Raw genomic sequence first — 23,358 nt, 5'->3', positions numbered from 1 at the left:
CTTGAACCGCTGCAGTCTATGTGATGTAGGTACACCCACAGTGCTGTTAGGAAGAGAGTTCCAGTATTTTGACCCAGCAACAATGCAGGAACGGCGATCCATTTCTAAATCGGGATGGTGAATGACTTGAAGGGGAACTTCCAGATGGTGGTGTTCCCACCTGTCTGCTGCCCTTGTCCTTCTAGATGGTAGTGGTCATGGGTTTGGAAGGTGCTGTCTAAGGAGCCTTAGTGAATTCCTACAGTGAATCTTGTAGTTGGTACACACTGCTACTACTGTGCATCGGGAGTGGAGTGAGTGAATGTTTGAAGATGTGGTGCCAGTCACGCAGGCTGCTTTGTCCTGAATGGTGTCAAGCTTCTCGAGTGCTGTAGAAGCTGCACTCATCCAGGTGACTGACGAGTATTTTATCTCACTCCTGACTTGGGCCTTGCAGATGGTGGACAGGTTTTGGGGAGTCAGGAGGTGACTTGCTCGTTGCAGTATTCCTAGCCTCTGACCTGCTCTTGTAGCCACAGTATTTATTTCGCTAGCCCAGTTCAGTTTCTGGTCAATGGTAACCCCAGGATGTTGATCATGGGGGATTCAGTGATGATAATGATATTGAACGTCAAGGGGCAATGGTTTGATTCTTTGTTGGAGATGGTCATTGCCTGGCACTTGTGTGGCACAAATGTTACTTGCCACTTGTCAGTCCAAGCCTGGATATTGTTCAGGTCTTGCTGCATTTGGACATGGACTGCTTCAGTATCTGAGCAGTCACGAATGGTGCTGAACATTGTGCAATCATCAGCAAACAACCCTACTTCTGACCTTATGATGGTCATTGATGAAGCAGCTGAAGAAGGCTGGGTGGAAGACACTACCCTGAGGAACTCCTGCACTGATGTCCTAGAGCCTAAATGACTGACCTCCAACAACCACAACCATTTTCCTTTGTGCTCGGCATGATTCCAACCAGTGGAGTGTTTTCCCCCTAATTCCTATTGACTTGTTTTGCTAGGGCTCCTTGGTGCCACACTTGGTCAAATGCGACCTTGATGTCAAGGGCAATGACTCTCACTTCACCTCGCGAGTTCAGCTCTTTTATCCATGTTTGAACCAAGGCTGTAACGAGGTCAGCAGCTGAGTGGCCCTGGCGGAATCAAAACTGGGTATCAGTGGATAGGTTATTGCTAAGCAAGTGCCGCTTAAAAGCACTGTTGATGACCCCTTCCATTACTTTACTGATGATCGAGAGTAGAGACTGATTGGCTGGGTTGGATTTGTCCCATTTTTTCTGTACAGGACATGCCTGGGCAATTTTCCACTTAGCCGGGTAGATGCCAATGTTGTAGCTGTACTGGAACAGCTTGGCTAGGGGCGCAGCAAGTTCTGGAGCACAAGTCTTCAGTACTATTGCTGGAATATTGTCAGGCTCCATAGCCTTTGCACTATCCAGTTCCTTTAGATGTTTCTTGATATCACATGAAGTGAATTGGCTGAAGACTGGCATCTGTGATGCTGGGGATCTCTGGAGGAGGCCAAGATGGATCGTGCACTCGGCACTTCTGGCTGAAGATTGTAGCAAATGCTTCAGTCTTATCTTTTGCACTGATGTGCTGGGCTCCCCCATCATTGAGGATAGGGATATTTGTGGAACCTCCTCCTCCAGTGAGTTGTTTAATTGTCTACCACCATTCATGACTGGATGTGGCAGGACTGCAGAGCTTAGATCTGATCCGTTGGTTGTGAGATCGCTTAGCTCTGTCTATAACTTTTTACTTATGCTGTTTGGCATGCTAGTAGTCCTGTGTTATAGCTTCACCAGGTTGACACCTCGTTTTTCGGTATGCCTGGTGCTGCTCCTGACATGCCCTCCTGCACTCTTCATTGAACCAGGGCTGATTCTCTGGCTTGATGTAATGGTAGAGTAGGGGATATGCCGGGCCATGAGGTTACAGGTTGTGTTAGAGTACAATTCTGCTGTTGCTGATGGCCCACAGCACCACATGGATGCCCAGTCTTGAGCTGCTGGATCTGTTCGAAATCTATCCCATTTAGCACGGTGGTAGAACCACACAATACGATGGAGGGTATTCTCAATGTGAAGGCAGGACCTCGTCTCTGCAATGACTGTGCGGTGGTCACTCCCACCAATACTGTCATGAAAGATGCATCTGCGGCAAGCAGGTTGGTGAGGATGAGGTCAAGTATGTTTTTCCATCTTGTTGGTTCCCTCACCACCTGCCACAGACCCAGTCTAGCAGTTATGTCCATGTGGACTCAGCCAGCTCAGTCAGTATTGGTGCTACCGAGCCACTCATAGTGATGCACAGTGAAGTCTCCCAACCAGAGCACATTCTGTGCCTTTGCCACCCTCAGTGCTTCCTTCTAGTGATGTTCAGCATGGAGGAGCACTGATTCATCAGCTGAGGGAGGGCAGTACATGGTAATCAGGAGGAGATTTCCTTGCCCATGTTTGACCTGATGCCATGAGACTTCCCTAAACTATTTGGTAAACTATTAAAATAATTTACCAAAATAAACATCTCTTAGTGTCTAAATTTTTTTTATGTGAACCAATTAGGTTCATGCTGTGGAATCCTTTGACACATGTAAAAGTTTAAATCAATGTTTGCATTAATTATTAAAAATCCTGGGGCCACCAATACTGAAATATCTTGGTTTAAAGATTTGATTTGTCTGCCAAAACTTCTGGCCATTGAAATTCAAAGAATAAAATAAAACAGAAAATGCTCAGGACTCAGATGAAAAGTCAATGACTAGAAACATTAGTTCTTTTTCTCTCACCACAGATGCTGCCAAACTTGCTGAGTATTTCCAGCATTTTCTGTTTGTCTTTCAGATTTTCAGCATCCCCAATATTTTGTTGTTTAAGTTCAAATGACAGTTGAAGTGTTAGGGCTCCACAGGGTTATAACACCCACATATGTACTGTTATTTGAATTCTCCAGCCCAGATCTCATATATATTGCTGTTGCTCAGCATCATTGCTGCAAGAGTTCAAGGAGAAAGTCCACCAGCACCTCAGGGCAGCTAGGGATGGGCAGTAAATGCAGTCTTGCCAGCATTGCCTGTATCCTAACTATTTTAAATAGATTGGTTGTTGGGATGGAGCAGCAAACTCTTGTTTGTTTGCTGTGAACCGCTGCATAGCCAAAATTCTTTGAAATTTGGGTTGAGAGGGTGTTGAGAATAAAAATTAACGAGTCATCAAGTTACAACAGCCGTGTTATACTGGCTTGTTAGAAAAAACACCTGTAACCTTTACACCATGTTGCAAATATGAAGTTTATAAGAGTATGTTTTGCGACTGTCTTTCATTTAGGATAAAATGAAGGGCACCATGTGACCTGTTCTGAAGTTTGCCTAACAACAGGCATGGGTAACGTGGCTATTAAAGATTAAGAGAAGGCTGGGTTGTTTTGCTGGAAAGCAGATGTAAGGTGTTCACATTCAGAGACAATGGCAGCAGCATCTCTGTTTATAGACTGCTAATCTCCAAAGTCCTGGGAAGATATTGAGAATGTTGGATTGCAAATGGTTATGCTTTAAACGGTTAATTTATTTCCAAGAGAAAAGAGAGTTGGGGTCTCAAGAATCACTAATCAGCATTTATACTGGGATACAAGGTCCATCATGTTCACGTTACCATGAAGATGGACTTTGGGAGAGGAGAGTCCTTGGGAAACCATTGAGAGATTGGGTTGCAAGCTTCCCTAAAAACATTCTTGAAACACTCAGGCATGGTTAGTCTGCCACAGGCCACGAATCTCTGGTTCACTGCACAGGAATTCAGGGGGAAACTCAGGCTCTGATTGAAAAGACCAAATTTGTGAGGATTTGAAACGAGGCTGGAAGATTTGCCTAGCTTGCGCTAGAGGGTGAATTCCCAAGAAAAACCCTCACCTTGAAAGACCATTCTGAGGTTTAAGAGTTACCAGGCTGGGAAAGGAAAGGAATGTAAGTAAACCCTCGGGAGCTAAGAATCACTTTGGGCTAGTTCCAGGAAAATTAAATGACTGCTTAAAGGATCGAATAAAATGTACCTGTGAATTGGCTTTTTTGGTCATATTAAAAGTGAAAGGAGAAAGTTCTGTTCTGTAGTTTAAAGTATAAGTTGCCTCTGACAATAGGGTTTGGTCAATAATGCTTTTAGTCTGTGTTATGATCTCCATAGAGATCTATAATGTTTAAAAAGAAATTTGAACTTCCAGTTAATAACTGAAAAGGATTACACAACAAGATTTCATGCCTAAAAGCACTATTGACTACACACTATTTTCTTTTTGCAAGCAACTCGTACTTTAAACTACAGGAAGGAAACCTTGTATATTTATCTCACATTTCACTCTCCACAACCACAATCCTTATAGCAAGCAGTCTACAGTTGCTTCAACTTCCAATGGCTTTACGTTTCTCCATTTTGCCAAGTTGTAACTTTGAGTGACCACCACCGCTGGAGAGATGGTGCCGGAGGGAGGGCTTTCGATTTCTGGGACATTGGGACCTTTTCTGAGGGCAGTGGGACCTGTACAAGGCGGATGGGTTGCACCTGAACCGGAATGGGACCAACATCCTTGCGGGGAGGTTTGCTAGTGCTGTTGGGGAGGGTTTAAACTAACTTGGTGGGGGGGATGGGATCCTGAGAGGAGGTTCAGCAGGGGGAGATGCACAGCCAAAATTAGGAGAGAGAGCAAGTGAGTCTGGAAGGCATAGAAATTATAGGCCAGTTAAGGCACAGGGGAGCTTGACAAGGTTGGGTGGTATTTATTTTAATGCAAGGAGTCTGACGAATAAGGCAGATGAGTTGAGAGCACAAATTAACACATGGAAGTACGATGTCATTGCTGTCACAGAGACGGGGTTGAGAGAGGGGCAGGATTGGCAGCTCAGTATTCCAGGATGTATGGTCTTCAGGCAAGACAGGGAAGGAGGTAAAAGAGGAGATGGGAATCGCAATATTGATCAAGGAATCAATTACAGCAGTAAGGAGGGATGACATCTTAGCAGGCTGTCAAATGAAGCCATATGGGTAGAACTGAAAAACAAAAAGAGCAGTCGTATTGCTGGGAGTGTACTATAGGCCTCCAAACAGTCAGAGAAATAGAAGAGCAGATATGTAGGCAAATTTCAGAGAGAAGTGTAAAAATAATAGAGTAGTAATAGTGGGGGATTTTAACTTCCCCAACATTAACTGGGTTAGTCATAGTATGATAGGTTTTGAGGGAGCGGAATTCTTAAAATGCACCCAGGAGAGCTTTTTAAGCCAGTACGTCGAAGGTCCTAAAAGAAAGGGGGCGGACCTGGACTTAATTTTAGGGAATGAATCTAGGCAAATGGTAGAGGTATCAATGGGGGAGCATTTTGCAGATAGTGATCATATCTCCGTTAGATTCAAGGTTGTTATGGAAAAGGACAAGGATGGGCCAGAAATCAGAGTTCTAAATTGGGGAAAGGCCAATTTTAATAAGATCAGATATGATTTGGCCAGGGTGCACTGGGAGCAGCTACTTTTAGGTAAACCTGTGTCAGAGCAGTGGGACTCATTCAAAAAGGAAATAGGGAGAGCACAGGGCCAATATATTCCAGTAAAGACGAAGGGTGGGACCAACAAACCCAGGGAACCCTGGATGTCAAGGGATATACAGGATTGGATAAGGAGAAAAAGGGAGGCTAATGGCAGATACCGACAGTTCAAAACAGCGGAAGCCCTAAAGGAGTATAGAATGTGTAGGGGGGAACTTAAAAGGGAAATTAAGAGAGCAAAGAGGGGTCATGAAAAAACATTGGCAGGTAAAATAAGGGAAAATCCAAAGTTATTTTACAAGTACATTAAGAGTAAGAGGATAACTAGGAAAAGAGTAGGGCCCATTAAGGACCATTGTGGTAATTTGTGTGTGGAGCCGGAAGATGTAGGTAGAGTTTTAAATGAATACTTTCGGTGTTCACAAGTGAAAGGGACGACGTGGGCATGGAAATCAGGCAGAAGGACTGTATAATTAAAGAAATTTGCATAGAAAGGGAGGAGGTGCTAAGTGGCCTGGTAGGCTTAAAAGTAGATAAATCAGATGATTTGTATCCCAGGCAATAATTTTCAATACCTCTCTGGTCACAGGAGAGGTGCCAGAGGACTAGAGGACAGCAGTGTGGGACCATTATTCAAGAAGGGAGGAAGGAATAAACCACAGAACTACAGGCCAGTCAGTCTAAACCTCTGTGGTGGGGAAACTATTGGAAGCAATTCTGAGGGAGGGAATTAATCAAGGACAGTCAGCATGATTTTGTTAAGGGTAAGTCATGTCTGACCAATTGGATTGAACTTTTCGAAGAGGTGACCAGGTGTATAGATGAGGGCAATGCTTGGACTTCAGCAAGGCTTTTGATAAGGTCCCGCATGGGAGACTGATAACAAAGGTAAGAGCCCATGGGATCCAAGGCAATTTTATGGCAAATTGGATCCAGAAATGTCTGCGTGGCAGGAAGCAGAGGGTGATGGTTGAGGGGTGTTTTTGTGCCGGGATGCCTCTGTCCAGTGGGTTTCCAAAGGAATCGGTGTTGGGTCATTCGCTGTTTGTAGTATATGTAAATGATTTAGACTTGAATGTAGGAGGGTTGATCAGTAAGTTCGCGGATGACACCAAAATTGGTGGGGTGGTAAATAGTGAGGAGGATAGCCTTAGATTACAGGAGGATATAGACGAGCTGATCAGTGGCAAATGGAATTTAACCTGGATAAGTGTGAGGTGATGCACTTGGGCAGGACAAACAAGGCACAGGAATACACGATGAATGATAGGACCCTGGGAAGTACGGAGGATCGGAGGGACCTTGGTATGCATGTCCACCAGTCCCTTAAGGTAGCAGGACAGGGAGATAAAGTGGTTAAGAAGGCATATGGGGTACTTGAAACAAAAACAAAAATAACTGGAAAAACTCAGCAGAACTGTTCTGATGAAGAGTCATACGGACTCGAAACGTTAACTGTATTCCGCTCCGCAGATGCTGTCAAACCTGCTGAGTTTTTCCAGCTATTTTTGTTTTAGTTTCAGATTTCCAGCATCTGCAGTATTTTGCTTTTATTTGGGATACTTGCCTTTATTTGCCGAAGCATAGGATATAAGAGCATGGAGGTTATGCTGGAACTGTATAAAACGCTGGTTAGGCCACAGCTGGAGTATTCGATGCAGTTCTGGAATCTGCATTATAGGAAGGATGTGATTGGATAGAGAGAGTGCAGAGGAGATTTACCAGTATGTTGCCTGGGCTGGAGAGTTTTAGTTATTAGGAGAGATTGGATAGACTGGGATTATTTTCCCTGGAGTAGAGGAGATTGAGGGGGGACATGATTGAGGTGTATAAAATTGAGGGGCATAGATAGGGTAGACAGGAGGGAACTTTTCCCTTTAGTGGAGGGATCAATAACCAGGGGCATAGATTTAAGGTCAAGGGCAGGAGGTTTAGAGGAGATGTGAGGAAGAATTTTTTCACGCAGAAGGTGGTGGGAATCTGGAACTCTGCCTGAAAGGGTGGTAGAGGCAGAAACTCTCATAACATTTAAGAAGCATTTGGATGTGCACTTGTGATGCCATGGCATACAAGGCTATGGGCCTAGTGCTGGAAAATGAGATTAGAATAGTAAGGTACTTGTTTGATTGGCACAGACTCAATGGGCCGAAGGGCCTTTTTCTGTGCTGTAAATCTCTATGTCTCTATGTCTCTATGACTCTTGGTGCTTTCCCTAGTTTTCAGATAGTTTCCTAAAACCACTTCCAGCTGTAAAGCCTATCCTGATATTTTCCCTTTTGACCATGCCAGGATGAATCCTCTGGAACCCTCAGATGGCTGTGGAATGTAGCTCTTCAGCTAGAGACTATCCCCCCGCCACACCCAGCTATGGTCGTTGCAAAGCTCAGCAGCCTCTTCTCTGCTGACCACACAAAACTGTTGTCAGTCTCTGATATGCATTGATTTGTTGGAAAGCCTGTAACCTGATCTCAAAAATGGATTCCTCTGCACTTTTTCCCCATGGCAACATGAAACACATTAGCTTTGCATCCAGATAGAAATGCTGATTAACTACAAACATATGAATTTGGAGCAAGAGATGGACAATCGGCCCCTCAAGCCTGCTCTGCTGTTCATAAGGTTATGTCTGATCTGATTGTAACCTCAACCCCATGTTCCTGCCTACCCCCAATAACCTTTCACCCCCTTTTTAATCAAGAATCTATCTAGGTCTGCCTTAAAAATATTCAAAGGCTCTACTTCCACTACCTTCTGAGGAAAAGAGTTCCAAAAACCCTCAGAAAAAAATTCTCCCCATCTCTGTCTTATTTTTAAACAATGACCCCAAGTTCTAGATTCTCCCAAAAGAAGAAACATCCTCTCCACATCCACCTCAGGATCTTAAAGGTTTCAATCAAGTCGCCTCTTACCCTTCTGAATTCCAGTGGATAGAGGCCTAACCTGTCCAAACTTTCCTCATAAGACAACCTGCCCATTCCTGATATTTGTCTAGTAATCCTTCTCTGAACCGCTTTCAATGCATTTATATTGTTCCTTAAATAAGGAGACTAGTACTGTACATAATATTCCAGATATGGCCTCACCAGTGCCCTGTACAACTGAAGCATAAACCCCCCCTACTTTTGTAATCAGTTCCCCTCTCAATAAATGATAACATTCTGTTAGCTTTCCTAAAAACTTGAAGTACCTGTATACTAGCCTTTTGTGATTCATGCACTCGGATACAGATCCCTCTGAATCTCTGAGCTCTGCAAACTCTCTCCATTTAGATAATCTTTTTTATTCTTCCTGCCAAAATAAACGATTTCACATTTGCCCACATTATATTCCATTTGCCAGATCTTCGCCCACTCACTTAACATATCTATGTCGTCACTTTGTAGCCTCCTTAAGTCCTCTTCACAATTTACTTTCTTGCCTATCTTTGTGTCGTCAGCAAATTTAGCAACCATATCTTCGGTCCCTTGATGCAAGTCATTTATATAAAATTATGTAAAAAGTTGAGACCCTAGCACTGATTCCTGCATCACATCCTGCCAACCAGAAAAAGACCTATTTATGCCTACTCTCTATTTCCAATCTTCTCTTCACACCAATATGTCCCCCCGCACGCCCCCCCCCACACACACACACACACACACACACCATGAGCTTTAATTTTCCACAATAACCTTTGATATGGCATTTTATCAAATAACTTCTGGAAATCTAAGGACAGTACATCCACTGGTTCCCTTTTATCTACACCACACGTGATTCTTTCAAAGAACGCCAATAAATTTGTTAAACATGATTTCCCTTTCACAAAACCATGTTGACTGTGCCTGGTTGCCTTGACTTTTTCCAAGTGCCCTGCTATAACACCTTTAATAATAGCTTCTAACATTTTCCTCATGACAGATATTAAGCTAACTGGCCTGCTTTCCGTCTCCCCATTTTTGAATAAAGGAGTTACATTTGCTATTTTCCAATCTAATGGAACCATCCCCAAATCTAGGGAATTTTGGAAAATTAAAAGCAATGCATCATCTATTTCACTAGCCACTTCTTTCAAGACCTTTGGGTGAAGTCCATCATGACCTGGGGGTTTGTCAGCCCGCAGCCCCAGCAATTTGCTCAATGCCACTTCCCTGGTGATTATGTTTTCCCGAGTTCCTCCCTCCCTTCCAATTCCTGATTTACAGCTATTTCCAGGATGTTACTTGTGTCCTTTATAGTGAAGACCGAATACCTGTTTAATTCATCTACTACCTCACTACTTTCCGTTGTCAAATCCCCAGATGCACTTTCTATAGGACCAACGCTCATTTTTTTAACTTATTTCTTATTTAACTATCTATAGAAACTCTTACTATCCACCTTTATATTACTAGCTAGCTTTCTCTTGTACTCTTAATTTTTCTCTCATTAATCTTTTAGTCATCCTTTGCTGTTTTTCATATTCTTTCCAGTCTTCTCATCTACCAGCCATCTTTGCGTAATTATATGTTTTTTCTTTAAGTTTGGTACTGTCTTTAACTTTTTTAGTTAACCACGGATGGTGGGCCCTTCCCTTGGAATTTTTATTTCTCATTTGGATTTATAAATTCTGTGTATTCTGAAATATCACTTTAAGTATCTGCCACTGAGTCTCTATTGACCTATCCCTTAACTTCATTTGCCAGTTCACTTTAGCTAACTCTGCTTTCATGCCCTTATAATTGCCCTTATTAAAGTTTAAAATTCTAGTCTTGGACACACTCACTTCTCCCTCAAAATGAATGTAAAATTCAATCATAATATGATCGCTGCTACCTAGGGTTGCCTTCACTGAGGTTATCACTTAATCCTACCTTGTTGCTCAATCTCCGCCGATGCTGCCAGACCTGCTGAGTTTTTCCAGGTAATTCTGTTTTTGTTTCAGATCAAGTATAGCCTGCTCTCTGGTTAGCTCCAGAAGATACTGTTCCAAGAAACTATCCCAAGAACATTCTATGAGCTCCTCATCTACGCTACCTTTACCCATCTAATTTTTCCAGTTTATATGTAGATTAAAATCTCCCATGATTATTGCTGTACCTTTCTGACAAGCTCCCATTTGCTTCTTTCATGCTGTGTCCTAAAATGTAGCTACAATTAAGGGGCCTGTACACCACTCCCACAAGTGATTTCTTACCATTATCATTTCTCATCTCAACTGAAACCACTTCTATATCCTGGTTTCCTGAATGTAGGTCATCCCTCTCTAATGTGCTAATAGCATCATTGACCCCATTGTTGACCCCAACTCTCTTTTATCTTAGTAATAAATGGGCGGTTTACGGCACAACAGATAATGACCTAATACTTTCAACACCTTTCTGGGGCTTTGAGAATTCAGTCTCCAATGTTAACACACAGGCTGCTGCCATTGTCTCTTAGCCCAAATACCTTCTTCCTGGTAGCAATCTAAGCTTCCTTTGATTTCTAACAATCAAACTACCCAGGGAGTTTACTGTGAGGCAGACTTCAGAACAGGCCTCATGACCCCCTTCATTTTACCCTAAATTTAAAAATACAGTCCCAAAGCATATTTTATAAACTTCATAACTGTAGCAGTTTGTTACCAAGAATCTATCCACCTCTGCCTTAAAAATATTCAAAGACTCTGCTTCCACCACCTTTTCAGGAAGAGAGTTCCAAAGACACTCAAACCTCTGAGTGAAAAAATTTCGCCTCACCTCTCTTTTAAATGGGCGACCACTTATTTTTAAACAGTGATCCCCAGTTCTAGATTTCTCCGCAAGAGGAAACATCCTCTCCACATCCACCCTGTCAAGACCTCTCAGGATCTTTCAATCAACTAAGAAAGTTATAAAAATTTATATTTATTACACAGAAATTGTCCATTGGGCCCAGCAGGTCTGTGCCAGTGTTTTCCAAGCTCCATATCTCTTTGCCTAACCTTGTCAACATATTCTCCTATTCTTTTCTCCCTTGTGCTTTTTCTTTCTTTCCCTTGAATCACCTTAACAACTTCCTATGATGGCGAGTTTCACAAGCTAATCGTTCTCTGGGTAAAGAAATTTCTCCTGATTGTGATAGAATTATAATAAGTTGCTTTATTGCAAAATGTTTTTGGACTCTCATGCACCACATGTAAAATGCAATTACTAAAGGCAGAGGAAGAGGCATCTGGGTTAAACGTAACAATGTAATAACGCATATATATTAATGAAAAGTTTAGGTGAAGAGCCAGGGCACAAAATGCAAGAAACCATCAAATTGAAGAGGGTAGAGTGGAAGATGAAATAAATGCAGAAGCAGGGTGATTAGTTTACAACAATATTGGGTATTAAAACCTTATAGATTGTGGCAATAGTACTCATGCTTAACTGAAACTGCCCCTCACCTGCGTTGTCATGGAATGGGCTTGTTCAAATTTTGCTAGTAAACACTTATTTTTAAACAGTGATTATGAAAAAGGGGGAAAAAAATGAAATAGGGTGAACGCAAGCAAGCTAGATATTGTATTTGCCCCAGGCATGGCTCACGCTCTTAAGTCTGCCATCTAGACCACACTGTTTATTTGAAGATTAGGGACAGCGGTTGTCTTGTGGAACATGGTTTCTTGCATATTTATGCTCATAAAATATGGGCAAGTCTTAAATGTTAGCTGCTATCTTCCCCCACCTCACTGCACCCCACCCCCCACAACTTTATCTCTTGAAGGAATTTACTGCTTCTGGACCACAGTTCTGTCAGAACTGATTGCCTGCCAGCACCTGGTGCAACCAAGCCATTCTTTGCGTGTGCCTAGATGGTGAATACGAACAGACTGACCAATGACAGACAGCGCAGTTAAGCCTGGTTTTGTTTTCGCCTAAGCTCCACATGTTTTTCATCTGAGAATGGGAAATCTAGCTAATTCTTGCCTTGTTGCATCAGGACTTTTGGAACCAAAAATCTATTTTAAATATAAAATTTGTAAACGTACAACATAATATAGTTCAACTGTGGCTGTACATAAAGTGATAAAGTGCATTTTAAATCTATTTGGTTCAATACAGTACATATCACTCCACAGTGCCTCAGCCCACTTGCAATGCTTTTACATTTTCAATGTTAAATATTCAGCCCAAGGGCTTTTACATTGTGTGCAGCTCCTCAATGTACTATGGGGGCCTTTGTGGCAGCTGTGCCAACCTTCATTGCATCCCTCATACTAGAACTTTGAATGTGCCAGTCTGTAGCACAGTTGCAGCAGTTCCTTGCACTGGAAAACCAACAGGCTTCAGGCGGACCAAAGACCAATTTTCACCGAGTTCATGGCCCTACAGCAGTAGTTGATGTTTGTTTTGTGCGTTCTTGGGAACAGCCTGTAGAGCACAGAGCCCTGTGTTAAGGAGCTGCTCAGAATGAACTTCGCCCTGTATTTCCTTCCAGGCATTCTTCACAAAGGCATATTCTACAAAGAGACCGGTCACCCTCTCTTCCCTACTGTAACTGCCTTGAGACAAATTATCATTTGGTGTCACAGAACTTGAGCTAGTTTTCCACATGCACTATGAAGGATTCCTTCAAACTTGCGAAGACCATGCAGGGCTTGCACTTCAATGCAATGTTCATGTGGCCATTTGTCATCCAACATAAGATGTGATCCCCGATTGGACAACATTTGCTAAATAATCCTCAGTGTGCTAAGAATTGAGCTGACAACCAATTTAATATTGTCAGCTGGCAGTGTGGCACATATGCATGTACTGGAAGCTATATATGTTAATATACAGGGCCCTGTTCTTTGCTGACAGAAAGACTGTGTACACACATTGCACCTGTTTCATCTAAACAAAATAAGTGACAGCCATTCGCTGGTACATTCTTCAGGGCAATGTCTTGACCGATCAGAGTCATGCTGCCTGGTTTAAAATTAAAACAATTCTTAGCAGTTAACTGTCAGTCACCATCAACTGGTGCATTCTCCATGGCAACATCTCTAATCAGAGTCCACTTGCTAATCAGTCAGCACTCTCTTCTCATACAGTATAAATTGTTGTTCCCTTTACATTTGGTATTCTTGCAAATTGACTTGAGGTAGTGGCGCTGAGACTTTGTGTGTGCATCAAGGACCTGACAGGGAGGGATTTTTCTCATCACCAGCCAAGTTATCTCTTAGTGCTTGTTTGAAAATTCTGTTGATAAGGCTTTCTGTCAAATGACTTTGACAGGCTTGTTAGCCAAGAATACGAAGACCAATTGTAGCCTCCCCACTGACACTGAAGCTGAAATCAACTAACTTGGCACCAATTAAGCTTTGAACCTGGGACTTCCTATTTTGTATGGCATATTTCATCGATTGCAACAGAACTGGAAAGAATTGTTTGGGTTCTCAGCACTGGGACTCTGGGCATTTTGCATTCCTTTCACAACTGCACACCTTGATCCATTAAACCGCAAACGTGTAAAAATGCATCAAGAAATAGCCCTGGGGAATGTATACAATCCCATTAATATAAAGAAAACCCTGTGACATTATACCATGTTTAAATGAAACTGCTTAATTGTCTCGTTCTCACAGTTTACTGTAAATATCACAAGTCTAATCTCTATTGTAACAAGTATCTACCGTCAGCATCTAATTATAATTTGGATTACAAACCAGTCAATTGCAGTATTTTCTTATCAAGAATACTCCAAGAAACAATTTCAATCAGAATATTTAAATTTGCTTGCTCTGTAATTATTTTGTCTTACTTGAACAGTAAATTTTTTTAGAGGAAGAAATGGCAAAAAATAAGTTTATTCGATGCTTATTCAATTTTTGACGGGATTCCCATCAGAAGATGAAAATCTTGCATTTACTATGAATATTTAAGATTAATATATAAGCTAAAACACCTCTAGTTCAGTTTTAAGTAATGCCATTTGGATCAGTGTAAAAACAAAGCCTAGCCTGTTGCGCATTCATGAACTTGCACTGTTGACTCAAACATTCTTTGGGTGTTGACCACTCTGACTCGCAGCCTTTTGAGTTTTCATGACACTGGGAAAGGGATGGGTTTTGTACCAGAAGTTTGCCTGCCTCATGCACCCAGACCAGAAGGCTGCTACAAGCAGACGAACAAATTCCATGCTCACACCCAGCCACAGGTGTGATGTGCAAACTGCAAGCTACACTTGTCTATTTTCTTCAGGGTTGCTTGTAGCAGTGGTTGTTAGATTAGCCTAATTCCTGGAGTCTCCAGGACAATCTGGATGATATAAAAATAGAAAATTCTGAAAAATGTCAGCATGTCAGGCGGAGATGGAAGTAGAATTAACATTAGGTCATCATCAACGCCAGAAGATGTTAGAAGAATGGCTTTTAATCAAATGCTAGGGAAAAAGAAAAGAACAAAAGGGAGAGGTCTCTGTTGGTATGGAGGGCAGGAGTGGTTAAATGACAAAAATATTAACTCTGCAAGGCAACATGAGCTGAAAATGATGGTGTAAAAACAAAAGAAAGGTCCAGAGGAAGCATGAATGGTTACAGCAAAATAGCGGAGGAGAACAGCAATGTGGGAAATCTGGCAAGTAAAAAGTTCTTGTGGCCTACTAATGTGGCAGAAGAAAGGCAGGTTGTGAACCACCCTGGCAGCCTTGTGGGAAGGAAGGAGGCTTGTATGGGAAGTTACCTTGATGGTGTGTTGTACTGAGGGGGCCATATATACATACACACAGCTCCCCCGCATTTGGCTCAGGAATCTGGATTAATCTGACCTTTTTTGGGTTAAATATTGCATCGGTGCTGTTGGAGATTATTATGAATGTATGGTAATAGTTGCTGTGGAAATGGGCATTGAGTTTATTCAGCAGCGCAAGGGTGTTATGATAGGTATGTGAAGCATGCATGGCATCTAGCTAATTGCAATAGATATGTTGGAAGTAATTCCAGACAATCTCTTACTGTGCTTTCATTGTTTGAGGCGGGGATGGTGAAAAGAACCCATTTGGGAGGGTTATATGCAGTTCAGAGATTTATTGTTTGATAGCTGCTTAGTTTTCAGTGACTCCAAAAATTCATAGTTAAGCCTGGTGTCATACTCCACTTGGCCTGTTTGAGTGAATAATTAGTCATTGTTCCAAGATTTTCAGACAGCCAAAGAGACTATAGAGGGTATGCAGCAGAGATGTTCTGAACAAGTGTTGCTTTCTTTCTATCGGGCTTTTTGAGCGCAAATAAAGCTATCCATATTTGTAAAAATGTTTTTGTGACTGGCATATTTCTGCAATTTGTATTTTTTTTATTCCAAGTGTGCATTATTTTTCCCCTTCCTGTCAATGAAGCGCTGATTTACACTGTGATACAGTGTCACAAGTTTCAGCTGTCCCCTGGCATTCTGCCCAGGCAATGAGTGTGAACATTTTTTTTCGAATGTGGGAAGCCTCATAGCCAACTCCAATCCAGCCCATACCTGACATCTGCAGACATACTTTCCAGCAAAAGTTATTCTCTGGTCAATCTGGCCAATTTCTATTCAGTTTCTGCCATCCTAGCGCAGGCCTATGCCTGAGTTGTAATGCTGTCCTGATGCAAAATCAGCTGACTTCACATTGACCAGAATAGAACCCTAACACCTTCCTGATTTGTGTTGAGTAGAATATTGAACAGCATATTTAACCTGATGAATCACAGTATGTATTTAGCATCATTTTAAGGCTGAAATCATTGTCAAATTTCAAGATTAAATTGTAAAATTTCTTGTCCCGTTTTGTTATAAAATCATTTTTTTTGGATGTTTCTTTAGTTATATTTATTTTCTCTCTTTCTCACATGCTGATCATATCAGGCCACTCATGTAATCAAAAGCCTGGTTGCATGGCTTAAATCCTAAGCCTGTGCTTTTGCTGTTTCAGGTGACTGCTAAGAGGGTGTGTGACAACAGCCACTGACTAATAGCTTTCTGTCTAGCTCTGTCAGTTGCATACTCTCTTTCCCTCTCCACTCCTGCTCCTTCTCTCTGCTTGCTGAAAAAGTAAATTGGCAAACATTTTTCTTAGTAATAATGCCATTAATTTATAATGACACCATCCACCCTTGTGCTGTGTTGTGGCTTCAAAGTGAAAAGACTCATTGAATTTCCATCTCCTAAGTGATTAAGACTCCCTTAACTTTGCTAACATTTATTATATCTCTAAAGGGCCTTTCTGAATTATAAATCTCTATGTTCAGTGCATTGTCCAGATGCGCGCACTATGCACTGGATAATATAGAATTGAATTGCAAACTCTCAAATGTTCTGTCTTAAAATATGACTAATATTCTCAAAGTCGTTCATTTTTCCTGAAAGAACTTGGGTTGTGTTATGAAAATTTGGAGGAGATTTGGGCAAATTTACAACTAAGTACGTAGCTGCCGAACTATATGGTTCAAGCCACTGGTCATATTGGACTAGATTTTGGGATTAATGTGCTTTGTCTGGAGGCCTGTGGAAGCTCTCTGCATCTAATGTGGCTTCTGCACCTGATATGGCAAGCAGAGGGGAAAACATATTCTGTTCCTGATGTGAAACGTTTACACTTGGCCTTGTACCTATTATTTCTCAATGTGCAGTTGTGGGAACGTGTTGAGTGGAGAGGCCATATGTTTCAGTACACATGGAAAAGGGAAATCTGAGCCATCATGGGCTGCTCTCTTGCACCTCCTGGTGGTCAGTAATGGTGAACTAGACAGAGACCTGGAACCCAGTTAATTTGTCAGTTCTCTTGTTTGGTGACGACCTAGATAGGAGAGATAGGAAAGGGAAAAATCTTCTAAAATGTTTCAATTTCCATGCATGACTGTCCATCACCTTCAGCCCTGCAAAATTCAGCAATTGCTCCTATACAATTGCATTTTGGCACTTGCCTGTGGCAGTCTATGCCATGTTCCACATGGGAACTGTTGAAATTCACAACGGTGCAGATCTCAGACTGAAAGCAGCTTCCTCTTTATTGCTACCATCGTTAGTATTTATTATTCTTTTATTTTGCATAGAACAAAGAACAACGCAACAAGGTCAGGTGTACTTTCTGCACACACAGACCGGGGTGAGCACATGGCACGATCCTCGAGTACCCAGGTAAAGGAAACCTGGCCTAATGGGTCTACTTTGTTGGCAGAGAGACTCGGCAAAGCCAAAATTATTTCAGTTTACATCCTAGAAAGTATAAACTGTTTTTGAAGACCTGGGATTATCTCTTCAGATTCTGTTAAATTTGATATATGAAACTGGAGGTATTTTTTCTGTGTTTAGTTTGCAATTTGTTTTGTTGTGCAAAAAGAGTAATGTTTACATTTTAAACGTTTGCATTTTAGACAGGCACTTGAACTGTTAGTCCAAGGTGGGGATGTTCGCTGATGGTTGCACAGTTTTCTGTTTAATTCTCAACTCCTTAGATACCCATATGCAGCAAGACCTAGATGACATTCAGGTTTGGCAGATAAGTAGCAAGTAACATTTGTGCCACACAAATGCCAGGCAATGACCATCTCCAACAATCCAACAAGAACGAATCTAACCACCGCCCTTTGACAATCAACAGCATTGCCATTGCTGAAACTCCCACCATCAGTATCGTGGGGGATTACCATTGACCAGAAAATTAACTGGACCAGTCATATATAAATGCTGTAGCTACAGTAGCAGGTTAGAGGCTGGGAATTCTGCAGTGAATAACTCACCACCTGACTCCCCAAAGCCTTTCCACCATCTAAAAGGCCCAATTCAGGAATGTGATGGAATAATCCCCACCAGCTGGAATGAGTGCAACTCCCAACAACCCCCAAGAAGCTTGACACCATCCAGGACAAAGCAGCCTGCTTGATTGACACCCCATCCGTCACCTTAGACATTCATTCCCTCTACACCCGCACACCAATGCAACAAGCCTCCTTTGACAACACCTTCCAAACCTCTGAACTCTACCATCTCAAAGAACAAGGGCAGCAGACTCAACCTGAAAGTTCTCCTCCAAGGTGCACACCATCCTGACTTGGAAATGTGTTTCTGCTCCTTCACTGTTGCTAGATCAAAATCCTGGAACTCCCTCTCTCTAACAGCATTATACATTGTAGCAGCTCAAGACCCCCCTTCTCGAGCAATTAAGGATGGGCAATAAATGCTGGCTTTGCCAGCAGTACCCACTTTTCATGAATGAAAAAAGGCCAATTTACTTGTACTTCAATTTTATTCCCTCTTTTAGATTTGTCTGTTGCACTCTGCACCACACACTATTTCCCTATCAAGAGGGTAGATAGTTCCCTTGACCCCAAGACTTTGCTGCTGTTAGAGGGTTTCCAAGAAAAGTCTGGGGCTCTGTGGGCACAGTTCATAGAATTGTAGAATAGAATCATAGAATGGCACAGCACAGAAGGAGTCCATTCAGCCCATTTTATTTGTGCCGGCGCTCTGCAAGAGCAAATCATCTAGTCCTATTTGCACACCCTTTCCCTGTAGCCCCCAAATTTTTCCTCCAAAGATAATGATGCAAAATCTTTTGGAGGCCATAGTTGAATCTGCCTCCACCACCCCCACAGGCAGTGCATTTCAGATCCTAACCACTTGCCCGTTTTTTTAAAAAAAGCTTTTTCCTCATATCGCCTTTGTTTCCTTTGTCATTCACCTTAAATTGGCATCCTTTGGTTCTCAATCTTGCTGCTAATGGGACCAGTTTCTCCTTATCTACTCTGTCCAGACCCGTCATGATTTTGACTACCTCTGTCAAATTTCCTCTGAACCACCTTTTGTCCAATTACAGCCCCAGCTTCCCAATCTATTCACATAACCGAAGTCCCTCATCTCTGAAACCAATCTAGTAAACCTGCATCAATGTTTAAAATTGGCAGTTCTTCCTTTCAGGAAACCTTGCAAGTAATAGGTTGCTAAGTGGAGGCAAAGCAATTCTACACAAGGGTGGAGAGTGAATCTACCCAGACTGCTGTTGCAAACCAGTTGGCACCCTGTTAAAGAAAATTTTCGGCAGAGACCTAATAATAGGTCAGCTTGCCTTCTGTCTTGGCTAGGAAGTGGTGTGGTTGTGGAGAGGGAAAATTGTCTGAAAGAGAGAAAAATTAAGTTAATGGGTATTTTAAAAAGCTTTTAAGTAAATGTGGCACTCAGATTTTGAGTACCTTTTTGCTGGCATTGTAGCAGAGCATAGATATGTCATATGTTTTGTGTAAAAGTAAAATGTTCATTGAAAAATTAGTTTTCATGTTGCTATATACTTCAGGAAGATCTACCGATACAAAATGTGAATGTGAAAGGTATCAGAACATTTGCTTTTAATGGATTTATTCCTTGGGCTAAAGCCATTTGGCCAAGATCTGCAGCTAAAATGTAGATTAATGACATGACAATCTAGTTTTGAGGCCGATGAAGGTTTAGTGAGCTTGTATCTTGGGATACTAAAGGATTATAACAGAATGTATCAAGTTTTTGGAATGCTCTGGTTTTTCTGACACTATGGAATTGTATTCTTTGCAATTTTAATTGGTTTGGCATGAAGTAGGCTGAGGTAGCCGTCTGTGTTTTGTTTTGCAGGGATCTTAGCAACGTAAATTGTGAGGAACTAGGGCCATTGCCTCCGGGTTGGGAAATCCGCAATACAGCTACAGGAAGGGTCTACTTTGTTGACCACAACAACAGGACAACACAGTTTACAGATCCACGGTTGTCTGCTAACTTGCATTTTATTTTAAAGTAAGTAATGGAACATCTTTTTTGTCACTGATTTCTCTCCATCCCCAACCACCTTTTTTAAAATTTCAAACTATTTTAGGAAGTGAATTTCAAACGTAGTTTTTGGATGTCCCGTTATTGAAATTGGTATTGTGGGTTTTTTCCAATGCAGCTGTTTAAACAGCACTTGAAAACAGATATCAACATCAATCTGGAATCGTTTGATTGTATAGTTATTAAGCTGTCCCATCAAAACATTTGAAGTTGGCTATTAGCAAGCTCTAAGTAAGTCATGTTTGCCAACTGCTCTGATTTATGTCAAACCTTTCAGACTTTTGGTTTTGTTACCAAATGGTTTCTCTTTTATGTCCTGCCCTTTACTTGAAATGCCTTGCTTTGAAAAAAAAGAGCACGTCGTTTGATGATGATCCCATCTGATGGTTCAAATGAATGTGCTTAATGTTTTTCTTTGGTGGCAAGCACCTGAGGTGTCTGCAGCAGCTCCCCCCCACTTCATAGCAAAACTACTCAATCCATGATCTAATGGAAATAACCAGTAGCTCATTGGATAGCGTTTCAGTGTCAAAGGCTTAGAAACTGAAAAATAGCTGAGCAATTTGTACCAAACACAACTTCCCAGCAGTTAGATGTCTGTTGATTTGTATCTGGTGCAGGGCAAATATTTAAAACCAAATGAACACAAACATTTGTATAAGCAAATGAGCAGAATATCTGCAAATAGATTCACCAAACAGAAGGATGGTAGTGTCAAATGCAATACAATCACTTAACTAGTGCACTATTAATGGGACCATTTGCTTCAAGACCATATTTCTCTGATGCAGAAAACTTATTCTATGTTATAATGAAAAATATTACTTTCTTGTTGGAATAATTTAGACTTGTGGTTTCTTGATACTACAATATTAGATTCATCTTAAGGCATCCTGTAATTTGTGCATCGAATAATTTCACTTTTAAATTCATTTCTATGCATGCAGAAAATAATGCTACAAACGCACTGTTTTAGTTCTTAGGGATGCCAACAGGATACTGGCCACAAGCTTTGGAACGTTTGTATAAAGGGGGTATTCTTTCCAGACAGATTTGTTTAAGACCTTCTACTGTCGCACCTTCAGACACCTTCCTATGAGGACAACTCAGATTATTAATCATTTTCCAAATCTGTGTTCAGATTTTTTTTTGGATGAAGGGGTGAAATAGTAGCCCTATAAAAGCAAAAGAATACCATCTCTCTTAGAAGGATTTGTATATCTTCTCATTGAATTGTAACTGCTACACATTTAATGTGGGTAAATTAAAAATAATAGGGAATAAGGATCTAAAAAGAAGGCTGTGTTAAGTGGAACAGTCATGCAGCAACATAAAACAGGAAAGAGATCCAGGATTTATAGTGGAAAATCTGTAAGTCTTTGAAGTGATTAGCTGCAGATGAAGACAATTGATAACTGGATTGCATTAGCAGATCAATAGAGATAGCTGAAGATATATTCCTGCTGAACAAGAAATTGGTAGAACCTCCATCTGAAAAAACTGTACCCATCTAATTATAGGAATTGTATTGTTGTGAGGGTACAGGTAATCAGAGTTGATTGTAGGTATCAAGAATTTGTCATGAAAAATGGTTAAGGAAATTGGGCTTATTTTCTTTGGAATAGATTGCAAGGTAACCAATTAAAGCTGTCAAGAATTGGAAGATTGATCCTGACAAATTATTCACTGTGGTGATGGATTCAGCTCTAAGGGACAACATTTGAGAATTAGGAGGTTAGGAATAAGAAGTCGGGTAGAACTTTTCCCATACATAGACTAATAATATTGTCAGGAAAGGAAGTTGAAGTGAAGGGCGGTTATAGGTTTGAGATGATTCAATGTATTAAGCATCTCGGGATGTTTTACTACATTAGAGGCACTGTGTAAATGCTAGTTGCTGGATTGCTCAAGAGAAAAAATATTGAGTGTGGTGAGAAGGTAAATAAGTTCACCTATGAAAGAGTTGTTTGATCCTATGAACTTGCATTTCCTTTTAATTAAATAAATAAAACCTCCGTATTGGTATCAAGCCTAAAGTGATCATTTAAAAATTTTTTTGGTGCTATTGTCTTGTTACTGAGGGCATACCTTATTGTTTATGGTCGTTGTAGGAAGTTTTTTCCCATTGTGGTAAAAAAAAATATATTTTCACTATATCTGTAATCTGTTGTATTGATTGAGGCATAATGCCAGTCCAGCTAAATCCTTATCAGCTTGTTTAAAAAGTCACCAGCACAACCAATTATGGTTCTGTTGATGTTTTAATGTGACAGAATGGATGCACTATCACCTCGCCAGTATTTGTTCATATATACAGGGATAGTGCAGGAAATTGGAGTTGAGGCAGATGATCAGCCAAGATCTTCATGAATGGCAGAGCAGGCTTGAAGGGCCAAATGTCCTATTCCTGCTCTGATTTATTGTATTCTTATTTCAGTTTAACTTGTAACAAAATAATAGTCACTGAATAGTAGACACTATAAACATTAAATGATGTTAATTTTTATTTTACTTTTTTCATTGTTAGACTTTACACCAAAGTTACAATTGAAGACCTTTCACAGAAAAATATTAAGTGGATTCTTCTTATAATTAATTTTCTGTACCTTTTTTGTTTTAATTTCTTTATCATGGGTACTGTGCTACAGGAGGGACTCGAACCAAGGACCGAATCTACATTACCAACATACCAGGTGAAGTAATGAGAGCATTGCCTGAAAGATGAATAACTTCACTCTATCCATTGCCACTTCCACAATCAGAAATGACTTGTATTAAGTGGGTGACTGCAGAAGGAAGAGAGAAAGTTAAGTTGTTTGAGCAGTATATCTGATCATCAAGAGGAGAAAACCTCTGGGCTAGGTACCCCATCCCTTTTGTTAATGAGTCAGTTGTAATGTATGTTCCAAACCCAGCAAAAACACTAGAGAGAGTATAGCCTTTTGAGAGCTCAGAGAATCAAACAAGTTGGGAGCATGAAGATTGGTCTTGGAAATGTAGAATTAATGTGGAGAAATCATGTTCTATATGGCAAGCTAGAAATACGTTGCTAACTCTTAATTTTGAGAAATCGGAAAAATAGCTAATGACATGTTTTATGTGTGGCAACTTC

General features: G+C 41.1%; 1 protein-coding gene across 3 annotated transcripts in view; it reads left to right on the top strand.

Annotated features, from left to right (window-relative positions):
• smurf2 (SMAD specific E3 ubiquitin protein ligase 2) overlaps positions 1–23,358 on the top strand; it is a 218,587-nt gene that overhangs the window by 158,873 nt on the left and 36,356 nt on the right. For all 3 annotated transcript variants that reach the window (XM_041216961.1, XM_041216960.1, XM_041216962.1), the window contains 3 exons: positions 17,507–17,591; positions 20,055–20,213; positions 22,895–22,939. In XM_041216961.1, the coding sequence (XP_041072895.1) occupies positions 17,507–17,591; positions 20,055–20,213; positions 22,895–22,939 (289 nt within the window). The remainder of the gene's footprint in view (positions 1–17,506; positions 17,592–20,054; positions 20,214–22,894; positions 22,940–23,358) is intronic.

This window comes from Carcharodon carcharias, chromosome 22 (assembly GCF_017639515.1).
Source record: "Carcharodon carcharias isolate sCarCar2 chromosome 22, sCarCar2.pri, whole genome shotgun sequence".
Lineage (NCBI taxonomy): Eukaryota > Metazoa > Chordata > Chondrichthyes > Lamniformes > Lamnidae > Carcharodon > Carcharodon carcharias.
Note: the sequence above shows the minus strand (reverse complement) of the source record. Positions and strands in the feature narration are given on the sequence as shown.